Genomic DNA, 19,804 nt, shown 5'->3' with positions numbered 1-19,804 from the left:
AGTGACGTTAAACAAAAATTAAGTAATGTTGTTACTTCATAAAATAACTGTTTTAAAATATTCGCATTATTTTGTTGTACAAAATTATACATATAATTTTTTCTTACAAATCAGGCATATATTTTGATTTAATTTTAACTCTGCCCAAACTAAACGAATTAAAACACTTTTAAAAATACCACTACTTCAGAATATTGTCCAATTTGTTTTTATTCTCGTCATTTTATTAAGAAGCGCCTGCGTCAACTGCGCCTGCGCCTGTAACGGCAGTGACGGCAGCGCAAGATTCAAAATGGATGTTCACAAAAGATGCCATCGAGCTTTGGACAAGCGCTGGCGCACAATCGAGAAACTGCGTGAGCTAAATAACCTCCAACAAGCGGTGGTAAGATGGTTTGCCCGTTTTTAGAGTCCCTATTTTCTGCTTCACGTTTTATGTTTCGGTTTCGCGGCCACGGTAGCGTTCCGGGCGCGCACTCAAGGGCCTGCTTTGATATCTCTAGGAACACAGGCAGGAGCAGTGGCGTAGCCAGGAATTTTTTCGGGGGTAGATGGCTGGGATGTCTATGACTTGGGGTACGGAGAGGGAGAAGGGAAGGAGGGGGGCGGGGAGCTAAAGCTTCATTAGCCTCCTGGCCACTGGGCGGTAGCTCTATGCTAGAGCCTTTTAAAGCTTCGGGCACACTGCCCATACATCAAACAAGAGACAGTATGCAAACACTATCCGGGGTATGCTTTTCCTCGTGTGCTTTCAGATTGGTCACGCAAAGACTGTCTCCAGACAGTTTTTTTTTATTATTTTGTACAATTGTATATATATTGTAAGAGTGCATGGGTCGGTGTTGTGGGCTCACTAGTTGCATGGGCGTCAGCCTTCCCCCAACACCAGCACGCCTGTACATTTCTACCTCCCAAGTACAATAAATAATATCAATATCAAAATGTATGAAGCAAACGTGTCTGCAGGTGTCATCGTGTCTGCTACAAACAGCATGTCTTCTGTAGGATGTACGAGCAGTGAGACTACAGCTCAACACTTCTCTGTCACAGTGCAAGCTCCTGGTGGCGATACCGCTTCTATGCGTAGCGCAAGTTTGTCTGCTTTTCGCGCAGGGGTTGCGGTGATGTCAGAACGCCAAGCTCCGATGGCTCTGATTGGAAGGGCAGTGGGTAGGCCTTGGGGCGTTCAGCATTGAGGTCTACCCATTGGCCTTCCAATTGGAGCTCGGCGTTCTGACTTCGCCGCAAGCCCCGCGCAAGAGGCAGACGAACCAGCACACGCCCGTTGCCTTCTGTAGTGCTTAAACAGTGTGTGCACGTCGAAACTCGCGAGACGCCCAAGTGCTATCGAAGGTGGGAGGCCAGCACTGGAGGCGGGACATCTGGAAGACCTCTGTGCCATTCTCATCCTTTCAGTAACTATATATAGGGCTGCGCAAAAACCCTCGATTCCCACTTTCCTTTGTCGGCTTCAGAGAATGAGCTCCCATACTTGCTTGCAAGCTTCCAACCTCTAAATCCGGGGGCCTTCTTTTTTGTAGAACAGGTACTGAAAACACGCTTTGCAGCTAAACAGAAAGAAGATCAGTCTGAAAATTAGGTCAGCCAGCTGCGCAGGGCCCGTGGGAAGGCCGAATGAACATTAAATGCGCCTGCAAACTGGGTGTAATCGGTGTGATCCATATGTCACACCCCCAAACTTTGTTGCACTGACCAGAGTGAGGATCCCGAATTAATCCTCGGTGCAATGCTGGTCACCTTTGTGTTTATGTAAGCAAATGTACTGGCCTTGTAGATATAATCTCACAAAATTATATTCGCAACTCCAGCAACCTATAGGGGGCGCCACCTCGGAACAAACATGGCGGCTGGGAACAGGTCGCGTTGTGTCGGTTGGGCCGGCTGAACGGGAAGTGCATCGAATTGAGCAGATTTTCTTGGCTTCATGCCTTATTTTCTAGATGTTTGAACTGCGACGGCTAAGTGTGCCCTGTGCACCTGAACTGCAGGTTATACTTTTATTTTCCCTGTGCTGTGTATTCTTTTCATACCAAACTTTTGTTTCAGAGATTTAGGTTGAAACAGAAACTATGCGCTCTGGAGTGGCGGAATTTACATCTAATCAGTTTTCAACGGATAACAACGGCGGCGATGGCTACTGAATTGTGCCAACGAGCATAATTTTCGGCTAGCTCGCTTGCCTCGACTATGCAATTTATCTGTCCGCGAAATCAAACAAAAATCTTCAGGCGTCAGCTCGGACAAAAACACAGGCTGTACAAAAATTACGAAAATTAGGCAAGATTCCTTGAGCCAAGAAGCATGTTTACAAGCTAGAGCCCTACTTCAGTCTACATCACGGACTCATTCTGACGAATATTCTGCTTATGTATGATCCTACGTATTTTGTCCCACTAAAGCAATATTAGCATATTTTTTTTATTGAAATTTGAACTTAGTTGCCTAGCTATTAGGTGTACTGCAGAATAAAATGGATTTTACCAAAAGTGAGACAGTACTTCAACTCAACCAAATGATTCTAGCCGGCAACACGAAGATGAACGTGGACAAACTGAAGAGACGGTCTCCATCGGAGATTCACGCAGACCTCACCTGGCATCAAACTTGACTTCGAACCCTGAACGGGGACATTGAGTAAATTGCGGACAAATAATATTTTATGGTCAGACAACCTAAAAAAATGTAGGTCATATTGCTGCTGGTTGCAATGGGGGCATCGTATAAATTTTAGAGGCGCAAGAAATTGTAACGTTGTGACAGATTTCTGACTTTGATAGATGCGTCCACCACCTTTTCAAAGCAGACTCTTGCCCCCATTAATCGTATGCAGTGGTCAGGTTTTCCAAAGACAGGTAATCGCAAAATCGTCTCAACTTCTTCAGTGCGCTCGAGGGACTTTTTCGGCGAGGAGCAGCCAAGAGGAATAGCCAATGCACCGACCGGTGTGGGTGACGGCTCCATTTGCTGGCTAAGCAATCAGAACCAAACTCTGAAAAGCAGCTATTGAACCTTCGCTTTCACTTGATTGCAACACTTGTATCCCCTCCAGCAAAACACGGACTCATTTGCCCCCAGTCTGCTGTTCTGCATCACTATGAACAAATCACTTATCAGCTGGCAAGTAGTCGTCACTTTAAATGTGATTCGAGGCAGAAAAGCACTCAAGCCCTCTCTTCGTGATTCCACCCTATCCAAGAAATCGAAAGCATGCGACCGTGCGTTCTGGAGTAAGCGGGCTTTCAAATACGTAATGGAGGAAACCAATCTACTGAGGCTTCACCTCACTAATGAACAGTACGGCACAACTGAGGAATATTCAGGCTTTTGTCAATTTACATTGTTCCCCACTGCGCCGACAACATGTGTCCGCAAAAGCCGCCAGAGATGTGGAGAGGCGCAAAAGCGGCCTTTTCCAGCTGGTTCCCGGTTTTCCCGCTATGTGCCATCTATTTTGCTGCAGTCGCGAATACTTCGCAACCCTGTTCAAGGCCAGTGTTTTTTTCCACAAATTCTGGCATCCGCTTTGATCTGCTGGTGTTCTTGGTTTCGGTGTCAGGGCTGCTGGAGCATCGCATTTGTGCGAGAGCACATGCAAATGAACCGTAAAATTGAGGCACATGCTTGTGCCGGTAGCTTTAAACAAATACTACAAGGAAATTTTGGTGCTTATTTCTTGGTTTCTACTTGTTCAAGGGAGCAGTATCACATCGGACACACCAATCTATTGTTGAAAAAGACACAAAAACAGATCTTAAAATGAAGTAAACGATTAGCAAAGGGCACTTGGTGGATGTCGCTAAAGCCTCGTTCGTAATGTCCGTCTAGGAACCTCGACAGACAATGACGATGCCTGTCTCGCCTAGAACTATACAGGGGAAGGAGGAGCTCTTCTCTCACTGGGACATTCTTTTGTGTGTCCCAGACATCTCCATTGTCCCTCTACAAGGCTATAGGAGATTAACCGATCATCAGAATTCATACAAAAGCATCTTCGGGGTTAGTTGCGGTGGCCAGATCACTGACGTGCTTCGGCAGCTTTGGTAGCTGGAACGGCTAGGGCATCCTGTCGATGTCAGCATCACAGCAGTTTTGTTCGTCCCGAGACAATTTCCGTCACGATTGCACAGGATGTCATGTGCTCTCTGCTGGCTGCTGTCCTAGCACTTGCCAGAGTGGGCCATTTATGGCGAAAAATACACCGTCAATGTGCTATTGTTATTTACGGTTGTTGTGGGTGACATTCAGCCTATTTCTGAACACGACAGGTATATTTCAAATTTTGTTAAAGTATTCCTTTGAGCAGGGCTCTCAAACTTTTTGGCCTCACGGAACCCCAGGAAGCCCCAAAAACTGCCGCGGGAACCCCCTCCCCCCCCCCCCCCCCCTCCATATTTGCCGACCAAGAAGCAACAGACGCACAAGGCAATTTCACTTGTGTTGCTTCCCATATATCCCCACCATATCAATCGCAATGTCAGTACAAAGTGAGATGAAGGTGCTTTGCATAGTCCTGCCGCGCAGCCTGCGGCATGGGAGGGGAGGGGGTTGCAATTCGGGTGTTTGCGAAACCCATGAGACCAGCTCGTGGAACCCCTATGTTCCCCGGAACCCAGTTTGAGAATTCCTGCCTTTAAGTGTTGTGCACTAAGTATGAAATGGGGTCTATGCCATACTCTGTGGTTTGTTTTGGCCACTAGAAACAAAGTGAGCAAAGGTCTGTCTTGGAATGTCTATATTTTAGAACAAGGCATTCTAACAGCTTTCTACATCTGGCCTCGTTCTCTTGTAGAACCTACCTTGACATGCAAATGACAAGTGATCTTTCATGATTGGCAGACTTTTTTGCATGTGATTGTCCGTTTGAAGGCTGCATGCAAAACCTTGAGCTTTCAATGGAATGTGACACTTATCTCTGTAACTTAAATATGTACTAAAAATACAAATAGCTCTAGGAGAGAAAGAAAGGACAAAAAAAATTCCGAGGAGTGTCCAGCAAAAATTAGAAAGCAAACCAGTAGAGTATTTGATCAAACAGAGACTATGTGATGCCATTGTATAAAAATTCTTGCACCTTTGCTGGCAGCTAAAGGAAGTCTCAGGCTTTCAGGATGCACACTTCGTGGCAACCACAGTGGCTTATATAATGCACGGAACACATGCGAAAATAATTCAAGCAGTCCACTAATTGACAATATTCACTTGCAGTATTTTGAGGAACAAGCAAAACCCCTCTTGCAAGAAACCTTCAGTTATCTGCATGTGGAAGCTCTAGGTGAGTAGTTCTAACTGCAGTGATGTGATTTCTGCGCCATTTGCGCCAAACTACTTACCCTGTTACATCCTGCTACATTTTATCAAAATGTGAGAAATTTGCGCAAACATTGCGCCAAAACTTAATTTCAATTGAATGATACAGAAAGTGTAATAGCTCGAGCCTCGCTGCTTGGCCAGACCGTTACCATATGCTTATGCAAGTTTTCAGAACTTTTGATTATCGTCTCAAATAACGTACAATTCGATTGCAGTTCGTATGAAAGACTGACAGTACTCGCAAGTTTCACAATAATTCTCATGTTTGTCGTCTGTTCTAGTATTGTTAAGTGCGCTTCTCACAGCGCACTGGTGTACTGCAGAAAAGTGACAACCGCGGAGCAGGCATCGCGATTTTGAGTGTCTTGCTTCGCTGCAGCGTACCCTCGTGCTAAGGGGAAAGCATGCCTCCAGAACGAGACACGAAACAATTCCTGAATACAACTTCGGCTCGTATATATGATAGACTGCTATATCCTTGCAGTACCTTCTTCCAGTTCGAAATTTAGCGAGGATACTTCGGTATTCCAAGAACATTTATATGCACTCTTTTGTATGTTTTATTATTTATGCTAACTCCTTCGTTTAACTATCACTTTTCTATAGATGTGAGTACATTAGAACTAAATTTGCAGGGGCAGTGGATGGAAGCTTGGGAAGAACCTTAACGAGTTCGGCGGGATTGTTTTTACAGCGGAGCTGTTAAGGGCTAGATTCCCAAGGATCGTGTTTGGTACCAAAGAAATGTCGACACAAACCCACATAAACCTCTGGACAGCTAGCGCCATTTACAAGCGACGGCGGCAACCAGTCTGGTTGCCGCCGTCGCTCGTAGATGGCGGCAACCTTTCCTGCTATCAGGAAGAATGGATAGTTGGGTGAGTTGGTGGGAATTCATCGTAGAAAACAGCGCGAAAAACAGACGAGGACGAAGAAGAAGCACATGTAACGAGCGCAGCGAACGTCGCGTGTGTTTCTTCTTCGTCCTTGTCTGTTTTTCGCGCAATTTCCTATGCTCTTATCAGTTTAGGTTTGGACTCAGGATGGGTCGGCCTCGTGCCTTTTCTTCGGGGAAAGAAGACCGGATGTGGAAGGAGCGGCGACGTACGCAGCAGCGCAAATGGGTTCACAACCGCCGCGTGCGTCGAGCGCTTCAGATTTTCTTGCAAAAGAAGAGCAGATCGCTCGCCTGGAAAGCCAAAGCCGAGAACAGAAGCTACTGCTCCGCTGCTCTTCCTTCTTTACCAGAGTGGAAAGGCTGAAAGTTTGAAAGTTTTGTTCACATGCGATTTTTGTTATTAAGTTCTATGCATAAAATGTAATTGACGAGCGTAATAAAAAAATGCTTTGTTTTCTATCTGAATTATGGATTTCAGTTTTATTCCAACCTATAGAACTGGCAGGAAACATTAATTTATGTGCTCAATATTATTGTACTATTTCAGTGGGATTCAGTACCTAAAATAACCATTCACAGTAGTTAGTGCTGTCCTTCATCACTCACCTTCTTGTCATCCTGTCTGGTGCTTCTCCACTCAAATAAACGCTAGTTATATGTTTGAGGGACTCGCTCCTCTAGTGCAATTGATGCTAACAGAGGGTTGCACGTAAGAGGTTAGTGTAGACGTTGCTTTTTAGTTAAAAAGGCCGATACATTCATCTTAACATAATGTTTGCATTGGTTAATAAAAATGAATAGGCTCTCATGCTACAAAAGTTCTTTTTTGCTGCTTCAAAAGCTGCTTCAAAATTACTTGGACCAATCACATCATTGTAACTGCTTCCTTAGCTTTATGCATTCAGTCTCCTAAATTTTTTGACACCAATGCGGCAACTGTTTTGTCAGTGTTTTCAGATAAAAGCCGCACTTTAGACACATCCTGTTTCCTTAGTGGTCGGCCATAGAATTGGGATAAAATAGTCGGAGAAAACCTGGAGTGACAAAATGTTGCTTTGGAAGACACCCTGTTTTTACTTACCTAAGCCTCTAGCCAATGCGTAACTATGAGTCAAACACCCCCTGGCGTATGCATTATTTTTTGCAAGTTTTGTGGGCTTCTCAACTGCTTTATTGCATCAATGTTTGTAATTTGCTATTTGGGTAAAGTATTATTATTACTAATATTGTTACGTTGATAATGATGATGCTGGGAATGGGAGGGCTCCTCAGCTATCAATTAACAGAGATGAGCATCCCCCAATGTCAGAAGGTTTGAGAGCCCCTGCCCCATAGAGACAGATGATTTCATGACATTCTGTTGATTTCTACAAAGTTTCCAATATTTAAAATTTGGCTGACATTTAATTAATATTACAACAAGTCTCTCCTCGTTCTCGGCCAGAGACAGGTCTTTCTGAGATATCCCTTTAGCACAGCGAGAAAATTTTACTTTTGCAGCTCTTTCAGTGTTGTGATTAGGATGTGCCGGGATCCTAAAACATCCCTGTTTTTTTGTTTGTTTTTGTTTGCCAGAGGAACCCCAGAAAGGTTCAAGTGACCTGAATGTGAAGTTGCTCGAGTTGAAGCGTGACATCATTGCATTGGCTCAGCCCAAGCCTGACGATGAAACAGGGATCGATCTCAGTTCGGGCCTAACGCAGTAAGGAACAGCCTTCCCCACCATTAATTCACCAGTTTATTCTATCCTGAAGACAGAAATGGGATTCAAATATATATATGGCTGTCGATACGCTGTCTGCCGGTGATACATGCCAACATGTGTCTCCGCTTTGGAGGGGAAATTCGGTAGTGCAATACGACTGCAACAGCCAAAGTAATCTCTACTAACGAACCGTATACTGCATGGCCATGCCCTAAAGGCGCGTTCCCACCGGCGATGCGATCTAGTCGCGCGATAACTTTCATCGCAAAAGCGACCATCGCGGACAAAAAGCGACGCGATTTGAGCAGTCGCTACTCGACCCGACTTTTTTGCGATGCGATCTAGTCGCAGAGCGGCTGAGCCAATCAACGGCGTTCGGAGCGATTTTTCGAGAAACGACTCGCCAACGAAGGCGTTGGACTCGCTCATCGCGCACGGCGGTGTGACCATCAAATTTTCTTGCGATGCGATCTAGTCGCATCGGTCGACTCTTTACATCGCCGGTGGGAATGCGCCTTAACAAGGGTAGCCCTGCAAAGTTGCCAGAAATGTGGCAATCTCGATATGAGGCGTGGTTTCAGCAACACTCTGAAGCCATTCAAGCTATGTTTTCATGTACAAATGTCTAAAATTCGAGGAAAGTTGAAAACTTTAGTAAGGCTTAAACGGGCACTAAAGTGCGTTTTGAGATTCTCGTTTTATAGTCATAACTCCATCTACGAGCTCTAAGCACCCTTGAAAAACCCGAAATTACATTACATGCATGGCCAGTTTGCATATTACAAAAGTTACCAAAGATCCAGACACTTACTGGTGGTGCAGAACGACAGATGGCATCACCGAATTTTGCTGAATATGGTCGAACGATGGACGGCGCTTGTCAGCCACTCGCAAGTGATGGGTTCCCGCGTGGACGAGCTGCCGGCTTCGGAAAGTGATATGTAATTAGAATTAGGCCCTCCATGCTAATCCTCTGGCTTTGGTTTTACTTTGTTTGTTTCCCGCTGCAATAAGTGTGGCTCCAGTTCAAAAGATGTTTCGGGTGGTGTCTTGACAACATCATCCGAAACAACAGTCTAATACTCTGAGCAAAAATATTAACTATTTCCCATTCGCATTTGAACCTTGCACATTTCGACCCATTCTCATTTGGTCCTTCTCGTTTGAACCTTCTCATAAGATCCGAATCGTGTTTTTCGCAACTGGACCCATTCTCATTTCGCCTGTTCGCGCTACGACCGAATGGCACTAGTTCGGCATGCTTCTAACGTCGTTATGCCTTCGCGTCTTTGTTGATGAGCCTTAACTTGCTTGGGCCCCCAACATACCATCAGATATATGTTATGTGTAGAGGCACGCACTGAGAATCGTACATTGACGCCTGCTTCCCTTCGTATCAGCAAACGATAAAAAAAAAAGCGATGCACATTTCAACCATTCTCAACCATTGATGTTTCGCGGACCCCTTGTAGAAAGGCGGAGATGATGGAGGACCCCGTTCGGGGTGAGGGGAATAGAAAGGTATAGGTTATCATGATAATGATTTAATAAATGGATATAACTAATTGCTAGCTTATCTCATTGACATACACACGAGAGTACTCTCCCAAAAATTGGAACGTTTCGTCTCAACGTGAAGAAAGACAACTAATATTGCCGTGCCTGACTGATGACACAGGGCTTCACGGACCCCTAGGATGCCTTCGCAGACCCCTTTTTGAGAACCCCTGCATTATAGAGGTGGTGGCATTGTCCCAAGTCGAGATACCTCAAACAACGTGACATTTCGGAATATGATCTGGCTGCGATAAATAGTTAGTCTGTTTTATTGTCAGCTAGTAGTTTTTCACGACGACCTCGACGCACTGCTAAAATCCTTAGCAGAGAGATTATGCCTGTAGCGTGGCACGCACACAGACACACACAAATTATATCATTGTATTTATTATTATTACCCTAAAAAACAATTTTGGTATAAAAAGAGTCAAGCGCGACGGGTCAAAGCGAGATATTTTTGAGAATGGCTGTTTTGAAAAGGGCCAAGTGAGAAGGGCGAAACGAGAACGGGCCCAAATGGGCAGGGTTGGAATGCGAAAGACGAAACGGGAAAGGACCAAATGCGACAGGTCCAAGAGAGAAGATCTTTTTGAGAAAGGTTGTTTTGAGAAGGGCCAAGTGAGAAGGTCGAAACGAGAACGGGCTCAAATGATAACCACCCGGCTCGTCCCTCCCATTCTGGCACTCAAAGCCCACCTGCCGAAAGTTCCTCAGAGATGCCGGCAAAATTTCGACAACCAAGAACCTGCCGCCCTTATGCACAATTGTCCCCAGCGTTCGGGACATTCGCCTTTTGCACCCTTTCTCAACCATCCTCTGTAAAATGCCATAAGAAATGGAGTTTAGCCGAACGGCTGCAGAAGTTATATTCCCGTAAGAATTATAGATGGCAAAAATGTAATATTAATTCATGCTAATTAGAACCTCAGGAACTTACACTTTTCATTCCTTCTCCCAACGTATTCTTTTTTTGTGTTGGGTTCTATGGACGACCTCTGGAATGTCTCGAATTTCTGCGCATCCTTACAAACAAATATAATAGCTCTGAGGGTTGCAGTATAATGTCGGGCTCGTAGCGTGCATTTGTACTAAAATGTAAGGGGTTGTGCAATGGCATTGGGTTGAATCGTTTCTCACTTTACACAAGCAATGACTCTAGCATACTCGCACGCAATACCGCTTACCAGAAATTTTTGTTTGTCGTGATGTAATTTCAAGGATAGAAGTGGACTTTTTCCTTCAGTTTCTCATTCATGATACTTGATAACATAGTAAAGGGGATTGCACGGTTATTCTAGTCGCAGGGATTTCCCCGTGAGGATGATATTCAGATGCGGCTCACATGTTCGGCATGAGCACTGCGTGAACACTCGGCTTGAACCTGTGACAGTCGACTCCTCGACGACGTTTGAGCAGTAGCTCTTGTGACACTGCTGCGGTGATGGGAACATGTGAACCTTAACAACGTCTGGCGCTCCGCAGGAGCCTTGCACTTTGCCAACCCCTAGCACGTGGCTGTGATGAACATCGGCGGCATATAATCGGCACCAGGCCGTGTGGCTTCTTGTTATGCCTGCGAGTAGAGATGGAACGCTGTTCGTTTTTCTCAAATGTTTTCCTGCGACTGCCATTGTGGGGAAAAAAAAGACTAATGCGCGTTTCGTAAGGTGTCCACATAGAGGATTAATTATATGCGGTACTTAGTGAAAGCAAAACAATTGTTTTATTTCCCTTTTTAGGTTTGCATAAATACTTATTATTCCTCAGGAAAAAGACGGAATGTCCCGCAATGGTGCCCGCGTGACAGTACCAGTGAAAGGTTGATGATTGGTTGGGGTACCGGTGGCTTGACTCTAATATTTCTTCTTTTCTGCCTTTGCAGGCAGCTCGAAAACATTTTCAAGCGGGGCAAAGCCATATTGACTGGAAGCGTAACGGCTCCCATGGGCATATTTTCGGTGGACCGGAACTTGGCTGAAAGAGTGGTACGTCTGTTAGCTGTGGGGACGTTTTCTTGGTAGTTGGTCATTTGTGTCGTGCTCCTAAAATGCAGGATGTGGCATTGATTATCTACTCAGTATGGAGTGCAAGGTTCTTGAATAGTGTACGCTGCTTTCAGTCTCGCATAGATTCCTTAGCTATCGTAAATTCTATGAAGAAACACTTGCAGTGCGGGCGAGCGGGTGGGAGTTTACCACGGAGTAAATTGACCCGTGTCTGTTATAGAAGGAACTCTGGAAGATGAAAAAAGTATCATGGATGTAAAATATTTGGGGCATGCAATGTCTCAAATGCATCTTCCGCATTTATAGAGTGTGTGGCTTATATGTCCTCCTTCTTATTGTTGCAAGCGGACATTTCTTCATACTCTCATACAAACTTACTTGCACAGTTGGCCAGCAACAACCACTGACAAATTTAACTGAACTGACTTTGAAACACTTTCTATGGGAGTGGTTTAATTGTTCGCCCTGGCAGTTTAAAAGAAACCTTCACCTGAATCACAGTGTAAAATATATATGGGTGAGGACACGCAGTACCGCAGACGCTGCAATGCGATTGACCAGATAAAGTCTTCTTGGTGCGCAGGCTTTGCTATACAGGCTCTGCTTGCAGAGCCAGACTATAGGGTTCCTTTTCCTTGTGCCGCCAACTTCGTATTGGCGGAGAAGTGGTCGCGTGCGCCAAACTGGATCCGACCTTCACGAGGGAAAAGTACCTTGCAGGCACCGAGTTTCGGACAGAGCATGTTTCTTGCTTTGCATTTGCGAAAAATACATCATACACTAAAATTTAACAAACTTGAAGGTTCCTTGACCATTGAACATTATGTGTACCCACTGGGTACAGTATAATTGCATGGTTTTATACTGCGAGTGATGTTTTAAAACATGTTTCCAAAGTCTGGGAAGCAGACGACACTGAGAACGATCGCGTTGCTCGCGTCTGCGTCGCTCACGAAGTGATACGCAATGGGCACATTTGGGCACTTTGGACCAGCCAACGACGCATAGCTAGGGCTTTCAAATGGACAATGTTTTCATGGGCTACTATGTTCTACCAATGGCAAATAGAAAATAGGAGTCAAATGACGAGACAGTGGTACACATGGAGTGAGTCATTGCACTATATCTTCTCTGTTCTGCATGCCGCAGCAGCTGCCTCACAGCCCCGCCACCCGCCCCTCCAGACCTCCTAAAGTAGGAGAGGTCGTTTCCCGCAGTGCGGCCTTGGATCTAACATGGCCGCCCCGCGAGCACCATTGCGATACTGTGCTCCGCAAGCGGAGCATATGCAGTTATTCTAAATAGCCTCAGCTGACAGTGCCTCCGCAGTCCGGAGGGCACAAGTAAAAAAAAAAAGAAGAAACAAGCTAAATTTTTAAGAAGTGTCCTTTCCGGGCGTGCATTCTTATTCTTTTCTACTCGGAGCATCTGCTCTGACCTTGATGGACACTGGCATGAACACCGCGCTCGAGATCTCTCTGCTTCGACGCATTCATAAAATAGTTATTACCACCGTTGCACAAAACTAGGGTCAGTGACAAAGCAGTGTCCAAGTAACACCCACAGCGCAAATGCCAAGCTCTACATGATGTGCCGCACCTGAAAAACAACCTTAAAAATGAGCATGTTTCATAGAGAAGCATGAGAAATTGGGTTTGTGACCGGCTGCCATTAGCCGCATATCAAGGAGCCATCTGGTGCCATTGCCTGCAACCAAGGCAAGGACAGGACTTTATCTGGCTGCCGCGACATGCGCAGTGTCCACACCTATATATGTTTTACACCGTGACCTGATTTCAGCCGAGTTAATTGTGCATCGAATTTCGTCGAAAACAAAACAGACTAGTATAGACCACTTACAACGTAACCGCGTATAGTGCAGGACCGGGTATAATGCGGCATTTTTCAACCACCGGTTCGCCTTTCATACAACTCCATTTAATTTCATACCGCTTAAAATGCAGGCGCGCAAAGGGAAATACTGGTTATAGTGTGGTTTCTGGATTAGCCCACCGACCCCGCCGACCGGCCGGTGCAGCAAGCATGCTTCCGATGACTCCGCAGCAAGTTACAATGCAGCGAGGTAGCGAGGTGCGACCGACACACACACGCGCGTGCTCAACTCCGAAAGCCCCATCGAGCTACCCCCAAGCCTTTCACCCTTTCGATTTCACCCCCTCGCTCGAGCGACGCAACACCAACCTCCTTCCTACACCGCGCGCGCGCGCAAAATGAAGGCTGGATAGTTTCTAGTTTCGCTTCTTGTAGTTTGCTAACTTGCTCCACGTCGTCTGTTTGGACCGCGTGTGGATCGCGTCATGCATATCGTGCGGAAATCGACCGTCCATCCCGATCTCTCCGTCTACCAAGCCCAAGATGGCTGAGAAACGACAAGCCCCGTCTCTCGAAACTAAACAGAGCATCGTCAAAGATGTCGAAAGTAGCATGAAAAAAAGCTTCCGTCGTGGCCAAGTACAGCGTCGCTGACATGACGGTTTTTACTGTCTGGAAGAACCGGGAGCAGGTACGGAAGCACCTACAGCAAGATTCTGCGTTGCTGTCAGGAAAGAGGATTCGTACGTCAAAGTATGAGGACATCGATGAAGCCTTGTTTAGGTGGTTTCGCAAAGTGCGAGCCAAGAACGTCCCAGTAAGTGACTCAATGCTACAAGCGAAAGCTAAGTCCTTCGGACATTTGTTCGAACACGAAGGCTTCAACCCCCTCAACGGATGGATCCAGCAGTTTAAAGATCGCCATGGGATTAGCTGCAAAGTTATCTCGGGCAAAAGTGGAGAAGTCGACGACGCCAGCATCCAGGTGTGGTTTCGCATTCATCTCGAGACGATGCTGTCCGCGCATGCGGACAAAGACATCCATAATGCCGATGAAGCTGGTCTGTGCTACAACATGCTTTCCGATTGCACTCTCGCGATGAAAGGTGAACCCTGTTCCGGCCGCAGAGTCTCAAAGGAACTTGTCACGGTTTTGTTTTGTGCAGACATGGACGGCTCCGACAAGCGGCGCTTGTTTATGATCGGGAAATACAAACGACCCCATTGCTTCAAGAAGCGAGAATGCCTGCCTGTGGTGGTCACAGCAAATGGAAAGGCCTGAATGACCCAAGAGTTCTTTGCTAGTTGGCTGCAAAGTTTCGATTAGGCCATGGTCGCAGAAAAGCGGCACGTCATTCTTATTCTGGACAACTGCAGCGCTCACAATGTGCAGCCACAATTAGGCGCAGTCAGTTTGAAGTTCCCGGACGGCAAACACCACTGCTAAAAGCCAGCCTCTCGATCGGGGCGTCATCGCTACAGTCAAGGCGCTCTACAAGAAGTGCATGTGCGAAAGAGTTGTCTTGAAGTTGCAACGAGAAGAACCCCTCAAGGTGAACTTGAGGGGCGCCATCGACATGATCACCGCGTCGTGATGGCAAGTAAAGGCTACTTGCCACCACGGCAAGTAGCCTTGCTTTACTTGCACTTACTCGAAGCAAGTGCAGATTTTTGCGACTCCCGTGACATACGTTATATGCTGTCTACACTTAGTACCAGGATGGAAACAATGGTGCACGCACAATGAATCGCCCCACTATATCTTCTCTGTTCCCCCTATCTCAAGTACAAGAATCAGAATGTCCAGTTCAAGGTTGCAATATCCTCCCCCCTCCCACTCGACACGCCCACATAGGGCCGTTTTGCACACTTGCTTCAAGCATGCTCTTTGCTTTGTTTTCTAAACGCTTACGACGCGAGAAAACACCGCATCGGAGCCAAATGTAGGTTGACCTGTAACTGCATAGAATTATCGACCAAAGCTTTTGCAGTACTTGTGAGGTTAAACCTATGCAATATCTACGAGAAACGGTCGCTTATAACATTGTCAGAATTATTTCGAGGCTGCACTAAATGAATGATGCTTAAAAAATTATAAAAATATATGCGCAGGTGGAAAGGGTTCCGGAACCACCCAACAGATGACACCACATAAGCTGTTAAAAGCAAATGCATCACACTCAAGCAGACTAAAGTGCGTATGTGCGAACCAGCCTTAACGATGCTTATAACCAAACGACCATTGTAAAAACCACGGTGCAGAGGGACGACGAGGAGGAGAGGTAGGGGCTGGAAAGTAGGGATGGGGAATCGCTGAACACTTGTGAGAAGGAACATCTGGAAATTTGGCCTATAGTTTGAGACCTCTGCAATTTCAACGTTGAATTGAGAATAAGTTTTATTTTTCTTCCATTTTTTATATTGCTTTGTGATCTCATCTGAGGAAAAATTTGCAGAATTGTTCGGGCTGTTCTAACTCCTTGAACCAATTGTCTTACAATGACGCAGTAATGAATGGTACAGTGTAGACCGCATATAACGTATCTCGCGAAAATCCACACTATAAGCGGTACCGCGCTATAACCAAAACATCAATTTTTCAGGTCAAAATACATGCCATGAGACAATTACCTTTGTAAAAGAATTTATTTTATGTTAGATGAAAAATAAAGCTTAGTTTGAGGAAAGTCTTTATTTCACCAGACTAGTACACTTCTCTCTCAAGTGTGTCACACATTTTGAAAGAAATGAGCGACTTTTACCTGGCGCAGCCTTTTAACGACGTCGCGGGTTGCGGACGGACGTTGCGGGCGTTCAGGATTGCTAACCCTAATCACTTTTCTCCGGTGATGAAAACGCGTGAAAATTCGCATCCTTTATACAATACGAGCCAGTAATACCTTCAACTTGAGCACAGGCATGAAATGCTCCAAATAAGAAATCCGGGCGATGTTCGAAAACCCAAATGGTTAGAAAGCACCACTGTAGTCGAAGTAAACAAACACGACGACACGGGCGTTTCTGCCGTCTTGAGAGTGCCGCCATGACATCGCCGCACGAGTAGGTGGATCTTCCCTTCTAGTACGTCCTGGGTTATCGTAACGACACACAATGAAAATTCACAGTCAAGGATAGCGCTTTTACGCGGAACGATGAGCTTCCACTACGTCGTCTACGTCGACGATCACAACCAACGCCATGTTTGCGGATAGAAGAAGCCGGCCCGCGACCAAAATGCAACGCGTGCGAACACTTCTTTTCGACCTGCGATTGGCCTGTCGTTGCAGTTGTTTCCAACGCAGCGGAGCGCTGAGCGGAGGGACAAACGCAGGTGAACGGCACGTGCGTGCGTCCCTCCGTCGCTATGTCAACTGAAGCCTCTCCGCCCCTCCCTGCTTCTTCGAGCAACCTCCTTGCCCCACGAGTGCCGCTTGCGGCTAGCACCGTTATCTAGTGTCGCACAGGGAAGCGTGCTCGCTGCTCCGGTCGGTCAACGGTCTGTTTTAGAAACCACACTATAACCTGTGTTTCCCTTCGTGCGCATGCATTTTAAGCGGTATGTAATTACATGGAGTTCTATGGGAGGCGAACCGGTGGTTTAAAAAAGCCGCGTTATACCCGGTCCTGCACTATAAGCGGTTACGTTGTAAGTGGTCTATACTGTATTGAGGCCGTACGGCTCGAATAAATGCCATGCTCTCTTAGGGCTGTTTTTTGAGAACATTTTTGTACCACAGTTGTACAAACAATAAATGTTATTTAATATGTAAGAGCAGTTGTAGTAGAACTTGCACAGGTGTTTATGCAGCTTGACACCAATCTGCACGGAGATATCGTACAATAGGAAGTTTTGGTAGACCGTGTTCCGCTCTTCGCTAAGCCCCTCCACTACCGGGAACTCTAGAGCCAAGGCCATCGGCACGCAGGCGCAGTGGCGGTTTCTTCGTTGTGGAGGGCTTAGCGGGGGGGAAACACTGTCTACTAAAACTCCCTAGTATCTTACCAGCGTTCTCTTGGGGAAATATGACTTTTAACGTTAGATCCTAATTAGCTTACCACACGGCAAGGATGACGCAAGAGCGCTCAGAACGTACTGCCTGTCCAAACCCAAGCACCTGGGAGTGAGATTTAAAGATGTGCGTTTTTGTACTTTGGCTAAATATAACCCTGTACAAAACTTCCGCACCGTGCTCAGACTGCAAGTCAGGAAATGTGTGCAAGTGGGTCGTAACATTCTTGGCTCGGTTTCTGCACCACTCTTGTTCTTCTGCCTTTTCGCAGCATTGTGGCATTGAAAAAGTGTGATTCTTTCTTCTTTTAGGAGGAAGATGCTAGAATTGACAGGGCACTGTTGGAAATTCAGCTTGCAGCTGCAAAACTTCAAGCCCATGCGGATCGACTTCAAATTTGAGAACATTGCGAGCTTGGTTTTCTCAAAATTATTTCTCATTAAATGAGCTTCTTGAAGGATAGGATTGCATCATGTAAATAAAGGGGTGGGAATTTTCCTAGCTGTGCTACAGCACTGCACAGGCCTACTTTTTGAGGCCTGGCCCGGGTCCGCTGACTCTTAGCATAGCCTCCTACATACTGACGAAACCTGGCAGATCGCCAGGAGAAGCGGCCGCCGAAATGGAAAAGGTGGAGCTACAGACAACGGATGAGAAGAGAGCCACGTGACTGGCGCCCCGCTGCGGCGAGATGCTGAAACACACTTCTTCTGAGCGAACAAGTGTGTTTCGGGTCCTCACTGCTGCAAAAGCTGTGCACTGACGTCCAGGTTCCCCGAGAAATGGCTCTTAGATGCCCTGTGTTACCAGATCGTTGTGCTCCAAATCTGTGACCGGTCACTCTGTGTCTCCGTCGTCAAACTGCCAGGCTTTGTGAGTTTAGAGGAGGCTATGCTCTTGGTCACTCCTGACTGTGACCCGGCTCGATGAGATGCCTACCTGATCAGGCTCGGCCCTTGCCCGGCCAAGTAAGTGGCCAATGCGTGTTCCATCTCTTAAATTCAAAGCTGCCCTGGGAAGTTGTTGCGTTCGATTCATTCACTAATTCGCACGAAAGACGCTTTCATATTGCAGGCACATGGTGAACCTTTGAAATTTTATACAAATATAAAATACATAGCTTATCTTTGGTGGCCAGAATGCCGTTTTTTTCTTCTTCAAGAGTTTGAAAAGGAAAGGGAAAAACAATCGTAATGTCCGCCGTGATTGGATTGCCCTTGTTTTCTTGCCTGCTGGCGGCTGTCCCACTATGCTGGTGGAATCCCCAGGATTCTCTGCAACTCCTTGTGGGCTCTCCTAGTCCAAGACGGCTTTTTCTTTATTTCTAAGATTTCTTGTAGTAGCATCGTAGCAAGTTCGCAATTCGGATTTTTTCGTTTCTTTGAAACGAAAAAATTTGAAGTGCGAAAAAAAGTTGTGAAAGATCAGTGCAATTGCATTTATCTCTCAACGTTTTAGAAAGTGTGCTACACCATCCTCCGAGCACGACCTGGGCTTTTGGGCTGGCCCGGCATTGTGCAGGGCTCTGAGCTGTGCACACCCATTTGGCACTTTCAAAAGTCCCACGAGTTGGCAGAAGGGCCATGAGGCATGCACTTTGGATATTTTCTCCTGTCAATGATTCTATGGATTCCTACAAAGCTTGAGCTTGTCGGAATCATAAAAAGTATTTGCAACTACAATTACTTTATAAATTTCAGTCAGAAGTAATTAATTACAATTACAATTACTAACATGGAAAAGAAATTAATATGTGGTAATACAATTACTCTACTTGAATAATTACCGAAGTAGTGCCATTTCATGGATTCTTCTTGAATAACATTATTTTTAATTTGAACTTCGAACTTTATTTCAGCAACATTATGCCGAGGACACCGGACAAAAAGCTAACAGAAGCTAGCTTGACTGGGTCCGGTGCCCTTGAATGTACAGGGAACACAATCATATTTAAACAATCCTAAATATTTCTTACAATATTCAAATCAAACAATTTAAAATGGTCCAATAAAGTAAATAGCCCTTTGTTTCTTGTAGAATAAAAGGCACCTTGACTGCAGTACAAATTATGAACTGATGTCTTTGAATTATTGTTTTACAGCGAGAATGTGCATGCATCCGGAAAGGTTGCAATGGCTGTGACCTCCGTCCCGGAGCTTTTGCTTTAGTCGTGCAGAAGTGCACGCACCAATCTGCACATGCAGATAAGGGGCACGATTGCAAAGAGTTCGACGGACTTTCAGATACATGGATTCGACGATTATCTACCTTAGAGTGAAGGGAAGCGAGCAATAAGATAAAGCTTGAAGAGTGCAACTCAAGCAAATGGATGAGCTAGGGGCGATGTACAAGAAGCATTTGTTCAACAGCTGTTTGTAGATACAGAACAAAAAAAAAAATGAGCTTGTTTTTGAGTGGTGGTTAAAAAAATATTTTTTCTTATCGTTTGTTTTGTGACTTCATA

At 45.7% G+C, this 19,804-nt stretch overlaps 1 protein-coding gene across 1 annotated transcript; it reads left to right on the top strand.

Annotated features, from left to right (window-relative positions):
• Nucleotides 1–271: 271 nt before the first annotated feature.
• LOC8043634 lies at nucleotides 272–17,802 on the top strand. Its single transcript, XM_002400262.5, has 5 exons — nucleotides 272–385; nucleotides 5,227–5,293; nucleotides 7,805–7,931; nucleotides 11,374–11,476; nucleotides 17,652–17,802. Exons 1-5 carry the CDS (start codon nucleotides 293–295, stop codon nucleotides 17,739–17,741), a joined length of 480 nt encoding a protein of 159 aa, XP_002400306.3. The 5' UTR covers nucleotides 272–292; the 3' UTR covers nucleotides 17,742–17,802.
• The last annotated feature ends 2,002 nt before the right edge of the window (nucleotides 17,803–19,804 follow it).

Source organism: Ixodes scapularis, unplaced genomic scaffold (genome assembly GCF_016920785.2).
Source record: "Ixodes scapularis isolate PalLabHiFi unplaced genomic scaffold, ASM1692078v2 ptg000320l_1___fragment_1__unscaffolded, whole genome shotgun sequence".
Classification (NCBI taxonomy): domain Eukaryota; kingdom Metazoa; phylum Arthropoda; class Arachnida; order Ixodida; family Ixodidae; genus Ixodes; species Ixodes scapularis.
This window is presented reverse-complemented; position numbering and strand designations above follow the sequence as displayed.